The sequence below is a fragment of the Orbicella faveolata genome, unplaced genomic scaffold (genome assembly GCF_042242905.1).
Source record: "Orbicella faveolata isolate gen_17 unplaced genomic scaffold, um_ofav_v1 contig_26, whole genome shotgun sequence".
Classification (NCBI taxonomy): domain Eukaryota; kingdom Metazoa; phylum Cnidaria; class Anthozoa; order Scleractinia; family Merulinidae; genus Orbicella; species Orbicella faveolata.
In genome coordinates this window covers 8,585,001-8,596,083 of record NW_028301554.1, presented here as the reverse complement: position 1 = coordinate 8,596,083, position 11,083 = coordinate 8,585,001, and the positions used below count along the sequence as shown (strand labels likewise).

Genomic DNA, 11,083 nt, shown 5'->3' with positions numbered 1-11,083 from the left:
ATAATAAAAGAAAACAAATGGAAACAATTAATATGTTTCTTCACGGATGTTCAGACCATGAAAATGTGGAAATGAAGCCTGACAAAAAAATGCAGGCGTGAATGTAGTCCAACGATTCAGAGCGCTGCTCTATCAACAACAACAGAGGTCATGGGTTCGACCTCCTTTCAATCCTGCATTTTAATTTTTTCAAGCCTAAACACCACAACCGTCTAAGTTATGAATGCAGTGGCGATCATCCATGCCTCGATAGGCTTCCTCTCAGTAGACAGCTTCCTATAGAGATGCCAAGTACTAGTCGCTGCCATATCAGTGAATATCAGTATTTATTTGTCTACAAGTTAATTATCAGGCCTTAGTAGATGTCATAAGAATACATTTTATTGACGATAAATTGTGACAATCTTCTCTTAAGCTACAAACAGTTATTTAGGGTTTTTGTTTTATAGTTTAAAGCCCTTATAAAACGATTATACAGGAAATAAGGTTTGAGTAACAAACTGATCGGGAAGTAAGTAATTCATTCCGGACGGCCTTCCATCCGTCCGTCCATGGTCATCTGCCAGTCCGTAGGTCCGTGCGTCTGTTCCGTGAAGGGAGGCGGAAAGGGGGGGGGGGGGGACGACTACCATATAAAAATGACAGGGGTGCTTGTGGTACCTTTAGCGGTTTTGCTACTTCTTATGTTTTTGAACATCAAAAGGTCCACAGCAGGAGCTTTTGCGGTACCTTTTAGGGTATTGAGCCGAAACAATATGACAGGAGATATAGAGGATATTACACGGTGGCGAGAAGATATGAATTTTATGTTCGAGTGGCAAGAACAATATCTCAAGAGTGAGCGAAGCGAACGAGTGAGATATTGTTCTTGCCACGAGAACATAAAATTCATATCTTCGAGTCAGCGTGTAATGTTCTTTTTATTATATGGAGAAACCAATTCAACAAAAGCAAAAGGTGGGAATCGTGAAGTCATTGAACGATACGACACTCACAAAGGTGACATACGGAAAATACGCCACTCGGGTTCCGGATGAAGTGGCGTATGGAATCTACGAGTGGTTTAGTTCCCAGTAAAACACTCTTCTCCATATAATAAAATGTGTTATGTAAGAATTTGTACCTCTTAGTGGAGAAAAAGAATTCAAGCCACACCCACAAAAAAGGATCTTGGTACCCCTTAAGGGTTCTTGTCAAAGTTTCAGAGGAGCACCCTCGTATTTTTTTTATATTGGAGTCACCCCGGGACGTCAGTCCGTCAGTCCGTCAGTCCGTCAGTCCGTCAGTCCGTCAGTCCGTCAGTCCGTCAGTCCGTCAGTCCGTCAGTCCGTCAGTCCGTCAGTCCGTCAGTCCGTCAGTCAGTCCATCAGTCAGTCAGGCAGCCAGTCAATCAGTCAGTCCGTCACTCACTCAGTTGGTCAGTAATTAAGCAATAAACAAGTCTCTTTCTATCCTAAGGGTTACAAAATTCAACATTAAAAGTATTATAAAACATTATATCTGGAAACGTGCAGCTAATGAAAAGTAAGAGCGAAAATCGTTCAGTACATGTAGCAATGTATATAAATATCCCTCCGGGGAGGGGGGGATTTATTCCTCTCTATTGGCTGATTGGCTTAATCAAATTTCAGAGGCACCAGCCGTATGTAAATATGAGACTTACGGGTTTCCTGAGATAGTAACTAAAGCGCATGCACGCGTAGCCACTAACATGCATCTGGCTTCTTGAAGCTAGGTGTAAAACTGTATATAGCATTAGATGCCACGTCTGAAAACAATAATGAGTTTTGAAGCCAAGCGCAATTTAAGAAGGGGAGTGGACTAGAGGCCACTTCTAAAACCGGGTGTGGCCACAAATCCTACTATTCTTGCCACTATAAGTTAATTATTTACCTTAAAAATCACTTAAAGGGTACAAAAACATTTAATATCACAACCTACCTAAACTGATAAACAAATGGCGGAAAATATTATTACAGTTGCTATGAAACGAGATTTAGTGCAACATCCATTTTATGGAAAATAAAATCTTCCCTTGTGAAACAGACTTAGTTCGTTATGTTCATTGCAAAGTCCGCACGTTGTAGGGACCCCATCGTTCCTTTTTTTTTAGCAAAAACGTGAAGGTACATGTAAAGAAACTCACTTCAGCGTGGGCTGGGATATTTTAGGATCAACCACTTTGCTATTTCTATTCGTATTTCTATTATTATTATTTTTTTTTTTCTTTTGATTTTCTTTTTTTTCCTAGTTCCGATCTTTTGAATCACCGTTATTTGGTCAGCTGCCCGGTGAAATTGGCAACGTCTCCCTGACTGTTTTCCACCTAGGCTTTTGAAGCCTTAGGTATATTGTTGAGTGTTTGGTAGATGGATACAGTAACTCCATTACTGGGTGATTGGTAGACAGGTGCTGCATTTCCCTCACTGGTCTTCTCAGCTTGGACTTCAGGTGACTTTCGATTACTGTTGAGTGGTTGGTAAATAGGTGCATCAACTCCAGTTTTGAGTGGTTGGTAGATAGGTGCATCATCTCCACTGCTGAGTGTTTGGTAGATAGGTGCAGTGACATCCTCACTGTTCTTTCCAGCTGGAGGGTTCGGAAACTTAAGGACCACTGGTGAGTGATTATTAGATGCGTGCAGGTCATAGACGGTCGCGTAATTGTGCTCCCCATAATCACGTACACTACCAGTTGGAAAAGCTCGATCACCACTCTTCATTTCGATCTGTTGCTCTCCAGGGCCGATGCAGTAAGCATCGTTGAGGTAAGCATTGTTGTGGAAACCATTGCCCACCTTCTTCTTTGCAGCAATTAATCTTAGAAAAAAAAAACAACTAGTTATATTAACGCACAAACAAGCAAATATTTTGCCGTTATCGCTTTCATGGTCCGGGTCCACAAAAAAAAGCAAAGAAAAAACAACAACATCGACAACAACAACAAAAAATACAATTATCAATGCAGTCTGCTAATCTGCTGACTGATCTGTTAACGCAACATTTTCACGGTAACTGGAGCCATTACCAACGTGACATAAGGTTGTGGTTACTGATCAAAGGAAATGATGACACTCTATCCACTGTTTTTACATTTTTATTTCTCGTTGGAGTGACAACGCAGATCATGCCATTATGACATGTATATGCGCACGGCGAATTCGTACTTTTGTCGATAAATTAAGGTGAATTATCCCTTTTTTGATTAGACGAAACTTGAAATTTTGACATCTCCGTATACGGACAGTGTTTGACAGTGCTAAGAAAAAATCTCCAGGCATATTATATGACACCTTATTTATTTTGGATGTTCTAATTCAAATTGACGATTTAGATGTACTGTAACTAAAACTGAGCTAGTAAGCTGCCGAGGTCGTACAACGCTGTGCATCCAGTCAGGAAACAGTCACAATGCAAAACCAGCGAGTGGAAATGCACAGTGACGCCAAAATCAAAGCCTCATATAATGGGCCATATAATGTGAATTAACGTTTACCTCTCCTAGCTGAGATACAAAGTTATTGCACTCCAGCTAGTTTTAGTTTGGATTCAACCTGTTCAAGTTTGGTCTCTTACCTTTTCCTTCTCTTGAAACGGAAAAGAAGAGCGATTAAGATAACAACGACCAATATAACACCACCCACAGAAGCTCCTACAACAATGGCATTCATTGGTTTCGGTTCCTTGTCACTTTCTTCTGTTGTTTCTGTAGTAGAGATTAAAGGCTGGACGCCCAGGATGGTACCGCCCACCGATCCTCCGATACTCGGCTCATCGCTTTCCACGATGGCTTTTAGGACGTCTTTCTTGACGATATTATCTGAGAACCCTTGAGGAAGTTGTAAGTAAAACGCCAACAAGGTGATTGAAGGATTATCTGTTGACCTCTTTGGATAACCAGGGAAAATGTGAACCATATCCATGGTAAATTCCATTTCGTCAGACGATCGCTTTCGCCGGGAACTGTAAAAGGTGGAAAAATTCAATGTAAATGATACAAAAAGGGTTTGCACAAAATATTTACAGGTTAATCTGAATTAAATCAGGGGCATAAGTATTGAAACAGCTATCGAAATATACAAGATCTTCCTCCTTAACCTATTCTAAAATATTAAATCTCGAATAGTTTGTCTCTTAAAAAAAAGACTCAACATCAGTATGAAAAGCGCGCAGTAGTAGTTTGTGGTACGACTTTCAATATGGCACGCGCCCGAAATTTTAGGAGAATCAGTCAAGTCATCGGCATATTACAAAGATCATAACTAGTTACTCAAGCTTCCGTAGGAAAGCCCAAGTCAGAAAATACAAGCCAGTCTTGGTCACCAAAAGTGGGGTTATGGTCCCAGGCGATCCGTGTTGAGACCGTGGAAACTGGGGGTGGGAATGCTATCATCTTGTGTTATAATTTGCTCGTTCCTCATGAACAACATAATTTACAGAGTGCTGTGTTTTGTGAAGAAAGGTTTGGAAAGAATCACGACTTAAACGTTCATCTCACATACAAAGATGTCGATCGTTTTCCGAACGGGTGGGTCCACCAATTTCGTGCTCGTTCTCGCGACATAACAAATAAGCCATGCAAGTTCAAACTACGAAAACACTGGCAAAAAACTATGACTACTGACTTGAAAACAAGTTACGATATTGAGACGAACACCTCAGATGTTGAAATTAAAAAATCAAGAATCGTCGTAAACAGAGCTTCCATAGTACGGCAAACAACATGCAATTGGATAAAGAGGAGACTTCGACGAAGCAATTTCAATAGTAAATATCTAAGAGTAATTCTTGTGTTAAAATATCCTGATTCTTATATTTGATTTTACTCTTTTTATTTGATTATTTACTTAGAGTGCGATTTGATATTGCGGTATGAAGCCCGAGTAAACGCTCTTAGAGTCTGGAAGAGAGTCGCCTCTCTGTGTAGAAGCATTAACCGTTTAAAATGAATGTATAACCTACAGTACAAACTATTTTCAACGACTGACTCTGGAAAGCTGGTACACTAACCTAGAACAAACGCCTCTTAACAGATGTCAACAACTACCGGCGCCTTACAAACGACTTATCCACGACAGAAACGAAACCGACAAACGGACTTCTAACAGACCGACTTAACAATACACGGACCAAAACCGACCAACTTGACTAACAATAGACGGATCGAAACCCACCAATGACTGATGACAAACCTTACACGAGTCTTTCAGCCAATACCATCATGGCTATACTGACCAATCACGTTCAACGGACCAGACTTATAAGATCATCGACTGACAAACACTATTCACTTGACTCTGAAGATGACTTCCGCTCAGGTTGTCGAAACGTCAGTCACCAACAACAGTTCTTTTCAGAACTACACTCACCCGGACGATCACACTATACGAACTATTGCAGATATATTTGAGAATTCCACGGTTAATTGATATATATATATATATATATATATATATATATATATATATATATATATATATAATAAACAATGGTAGCAAGACTTCAATTCATCGTTTTATTGCAATAAAACGATGAATTGAAGTCTTGCTACCATTGTTTATTATCTATACTGCTCCTCTCAGAGTCGAGCGTTCTATAAATTTGTTCTGTTCAAGTTCAAGAAGTATATATATATATATATATATATATATATATATATATATATATATATATATAGTTAAGTGTAAGATGAGGCGTCATAAAGCAAACTTCTAACTGTTCCGGCTTTTAATGTCACGTTTCGGCCTTCGGCCTTCTTCAGATTGGAACAATATTTACAAGTTAAAAAATAAAACGTTAAAAATCCTAGTAAGTTTACAGATTTGCATGTATATATATAAGATCAGAAAAATGTAAATATAATTACATAATGCTATACAACCTGAAATAATAGATTACATAACAGGCTAATGTCAACTTACAAGAACGCGCCGGGTGATAAGATTACAACAATGTATCTGCGAGCGCCTTAATTACTAAGTGTATAATAGTCAGTCTAATTCTGTATTGTAACAAGCTAATGGCAACTTACAGGAACGCGCAAGTGATGAGATTACAACAATGTATCTGCGAGCGCCTTAATTACTAAGTGTATAAGTGTATAATAGTCAGTCTAATTATGTATTATAACGGACGCGATTTTTGGATCTAAATTCCCGTCTTTTATTAAGACCATGAGGGCTGAGTGTAAATAGCTGGGAGGTCCAATAGGCCTCTCTGGTCAGTAACAACTTATCAATATACGCAGCAACCCCCTGGCTAGTAATTTGTTCGATGACGATAAAATTATTTTCGGAAATTTCGTGCCTAGTACAATTAAAATGGACTGCAAGCTCACACGTCTTTTTGTTGGTGAGCATGGATGATTTGTCATTGCGAAAACGAACTTTAAACTCTGTTGTGGTGGAACCTACATACTGCAATTTGCATTTATTGCACGAGGCCAAGTAAACAACGTTTTTGGAAGAGCAAGACAATTTTTGCTTTATCTTGATTAATTTTATCGTCATCGAACAAATTACTAGCCAGGGGGTTGCTGCGTATATTGATAAGTTGTTATTGACCAGAGAGGCCTATTGGACCTCCCAGCTATTTACACTCAGCCCTCATGGTCTTAATAAAAGACGGGAATTTAGATCCAAAAATCGCGTCCGTTACAATACATAATTAGACTGACTATTATACACTTATACACTTAGTAATTAAGGCGCTCGCAGATACATTGTTGTAATCTCATCACTTGCGCGTTCCTGTAAGTTGCCATTAGCTTGTTACAATACAGAATTAGACTGACTATTATACACTTAGTAATTAAGGCGCTCGCAGATACATTGTTGTAATCTTATCACCCGGCGCGTTCTTGTAAGTTGACATTAGCCTGTTATGTAATCTATTATTTCAGGTTGTATAGCATTATGTAATTATATTTACATTTTTCTGATCTTATATATATACATGCAAATCTGTAAACTTACTAGGATTTTTAACGTTTTATTTTTTAACTTGTAAATATTGTTCCAATCTGAAGAAGGCCGAAGGCCGAAACGTGACATTAAAAGCCGGAACAGTTAGAAGTTTGCTTCATGACGCCTCATCTTACACTTAACTCAAATTCACATTGAAGCACGGTATCTTTCGATCCTTCTACTGGAAGTCACCGTTTGGAAAACCATATTATTCTGCCTATATATATATATATATATATGTCTGAATTTATGAAAACCGTGTTAAAGACTTTGCACCAAAATAGCGGGCATGTTTTTGAAAAAACGGTTAGAAAATGTACATAAATATGGCCATGTCGCACCGAGAGTGCTATCTACCTCGTGTACTCTTAATAGAGTCCATACCATGCCTATACAAGCCTTTAAAGTCGCTGCAAAATGAGTCGAACGAGCCAAACAAAACTAAATTAGAGCTTAAATTGATCATTTGGTTCGCCGCGGCACTAATTTAGACAGGCTTAACCTCTGCGATTTCACCTAAATGACCTCACTATGTCTTTACTGTGGGTTAAATTAGCCAGTCACGCTAACAAGAGCATGGTAAGCAGTGGAATCGGTTATTTACCTCTATATTTCAGCCAAAAAGTAGCCGTTACGTGACATTTCATTTCAATATCTGACCGGATTCGCAAAAACATAGCCATAGAATTTGACTTGTCACTGATAATCTAACTTGCTACAATTCTGTCCTAGAGCTAGCTTTCCACGAGGCTTATCGTAGCTCAAATAACAGCAAATAACTCTCCTGTATGCCTTTTGAAGCCAGCAAGACTAAATTCACCGTCTTTTCGTTGAATCATGAATTGTACAATTTAATTAAGAGTGCTTTTAACATGAAATTGGAGTCTAAATCAACACGAACGTACAGATATCAAAACCGCGGCGGAGAGCTAATCTATCGCTTTCTAAAGGCCTGCATCGTCCTAAATGGAGTGAACAAGAGCTTCCTACATCGAGAATCGATTGAACTTCAGACAAACTAGGCCATAGTTAGCAGTAAGCGAACACTCGACATGTTGTCGTTACGTCAATTATCGCCCGGAAGCCACGCAAATAAATTTCTTCCGCGCTAGCGAATCACAGACAGTTCTGATACTTAGCTAAGCCGAGAACGCCTAAAATTGATAAAACAAGGAAATTCTACTCACGATCAGCGTTTGAACTCATGTTCTTCTCTCTCCTCGTGGCCATGTTTTGCTCGCAAATAGCAATGTCCCGGATGTACTTCAATTTTGTCGAGCGCGGAATGGCACATCCAGATTTCAACAGATTTTTTTTCTAAGTCTTTAGCTACATCAAAGTTCAAAGCAAATGACGCCAACAGCAGCTAGAAATGTCCAGTCCATTGCACGTCTAAGCCCTAAATTGATGTGGCGAAAGATTTTTGCTGTCTAAAGCAAGCACAACATTATCGCCACAGGGCAAACGGCCTTCTGTTACGGGACTAAATGTGACCCGTACAGTTTACACATGTCCTCAGGCCCGCCTCAGGTACGATAATGGACGACGCTTACTAGCAAATCGTTAGACTTGGGCCTTCATTGGACTTAATGATGTCCTCGGGCAGACTTCCTTTAGACAGCAAATACAGAACGCTAATCGGTCGCTCCTTGTCAGAGTCACCGCGCGAACTGAATTCAGACGAGTGTAGCCTGGGCTAAACTTAACGCAAATTGAAAAAGGGGGGGGGGGGGGGGGGGAGGGTCGATGAATAATGAAAAAAATACCTAAATAAATGAAACATGCGGCAAGGAGTTCCTACATTTCATGCTAGGTAAGATTTACAAGCTGCTGTCATAGCGAAAGCAGAAAACAAAAACAAAGAAATGAAAAAAAAAAAAAAAAAAATCAAAAAACACCTGATTCAGTCTTTAACACCGTTTTCATAAATCCAGACATATATATATATATATATATATATATATATAACCATATGAGGAAGTAGCAGATCCCATTAAAATAGTGCTCAATACACATATAGTGTAGAGCTGAGTATATGAGTAATAACGAAGAGGCAAGATTTGCTGTTACTCCGAGTTTCGTGCTTACGCACTCATCAGACAGTATTTAATGATAAGCATTCCTATCAACTAGATATATATACACGGTATTAAACAATAGGCTAATTGCTGGACTAGTTGCATTACAATAAGTGATAGTTATACTGGAAAACAATAGGTGTGAAGACAGAAATTACGGGGACGAGTATAAACTGCGTGGGTGCAGTACAATATAAAGAAAGTGTCAAGCGTTCTTCAAGTAGAATTTGTTCTCGTGCCGGCATTTAGAAATAAGTTCTGATCTTTTGTTTAGTAGATTGTCGTTGCTATGTTTGATAATCATTAGTTTTTCTGTGAGGCAGAGGTCGCATCGTTTGGAAATGTTGTTGTAGGGTCTTGCACGGCTAATAATTGACCATTTGATGTTGAAGTCTTGTTTTTTGTCGTGTAGTTGCCAGATGTATTTAGAAAGCTCGGTGCTGTTGATGTGTTTTCTGTGCTTAAATGTGGATTTGTGCTGCGAGAATCTCTGTTTGAATGTTCCTTCTGTCAGTCCAATGTAGTTCTTGGTTGTGTTGTTAGTTGTAACTTGTGCGTTGTAGATTACACTGGAAGTCAGGCATTTGTTGTCTAGCGGGCATTGGTCTTTTTTGCGGCAGTTGCATTGCTCTCCGGTGGTTGCGTTGGCGTTGTTGTCGGCGTTTGTTATTTTCATGTTGTGTTTGTTGATTACTGTTTTCATGTTGTCCATGCAACTGTAGCTGACTTTGACGTTGTTTTTGTTGAAGAGGCTGTGGTATTTATGTTGGTTCGGAAAGTGCTTAGATATGAGCTTCAGGAATGTTCTACCGATGTTTGTCTTTACGTTTTTACTAAATGGAGGGTTGTACCATATAATGTTTCTTTGTCTGTTGCGTCGGGGGCGTGTTGGTTGATTGTCTTCGTTGTAAATTAGTGTTTCAGAGTATCCGCTGGCTTTCAAAGCAGTTTCGTAGATTGGTTTGGCCTTGTTGAATTCGTGTTCGTTGCATGAGTTGGCGGAAATACGGCGATTGATGGATGCTGGAAGTTGCTTTATTATGTTAGGTGGGTGGTTAGACTTTGTGTTGATGTACTGCGGTTCGTCGTTAGGCTTTCTGTAGGGGCAGTAGGTCCCTTTTGTAAGATCGAAGGTGACGTCCAGGTAGTTAACAATTTTCATGTTAGTCTGTATGGTAATGTTGAGTCCATATGTCTTGAAGCGTCTTGTTATGTCCTTCCTTGTACGGTCTGCTTGAGGTCCGGAGATGTTTTTGAAGATGGCAAGTCCGTCGTCTCTGTAAAGCCCGATGTTGTCTATCCCGTATGTGTTACACAGGTCGTCGAGAATGAATAAGCCTACGAGCTCGCATACTTCGGCTCCGTCGAAGCTGCCCATAGTAACGTCAAAAGAACTGTTGTTTTTCTTGATCCAGGCGGTGTTACTGTCAAAGAGAAGGGATTTTCTTGAATGCATAATAATATCGATGTCGCGGTCCGTAATGGAAGTGAATTGTTTGGCGAAGTTGATTGCGTCTGTAAGAAGTTTCTCAGTAATGGAAGGGTAGAAGTTCTCAATGTCAAATACGGCGAAGGTATGTTGATCTTTGTGTTGTATAGAGGAGAACCAGTTGATGACGGATGATGAGTTTTTCCATTGGTTAAGGCCAGTCTTCTGTCTCACAGTCGTGTTAATGTTCGCGAGGATTTCTTTACTGATACGTCCAATCTCACTTTTTGCAGGGTTAATGAGTCTACATGTAGGTGACTAACATGACTAACATACAGACTAACATGAAAATTGTTAACTACCTGGACGTCACCTTCGATCTTACAAAAGGGACCTACTGCCCCTACAGAAAGCCTAACGACGAACCGCAGTACATCAACACAAAGTCTAACCACCCACCTAACATAATAAAGCAACTTCCAGCATCCATCAATCGCCGTATTTCCGCCAACTCATGCAACGAACACGAATTCAACAAGGCCAAACCAATCTACGAAACTGCTTTGAAAGCCAGCGGATACTCTGAAACACTAATTTACAACGAAGACAATC

The 11,083-nt window shown here is 39.7% G+C and overlaps 1 protein-coding gene across 2 annotated transcripts in view; it reads right to left on the bottom strand.

The window, feature by feature from the left end:
• Nucleotides 1–309: 309 nt before the first annotated feature.
• LOC110059113 (MAM and LDL-receptor class A domain-containing protein 1-like) overlaps nt 310–11,083 on the bottom strand; it is a 77,620-nt gene continuing 66,846 nt past the window's right edge. For both annotated transcript variants that reach the window (XM_089295545.1, XM_089295546.1), the window contains exons 50-51: nt 3,576–3,962; nt 310–2,819 (exon numbers count right to left, since the gene is read on the bottom strand). In XM_089295545.1, coding sequence (XP_089151671.1) covers nt 2,327–2,819; nt 3,576–3,962 — 880 coding nt within the window. In that variant the 3' untranslated portion in view covers nt 310–2,326. The remainder of the gene's footprint in view (nt 2,820–3,575; nt 3,963–11,083) is intronic.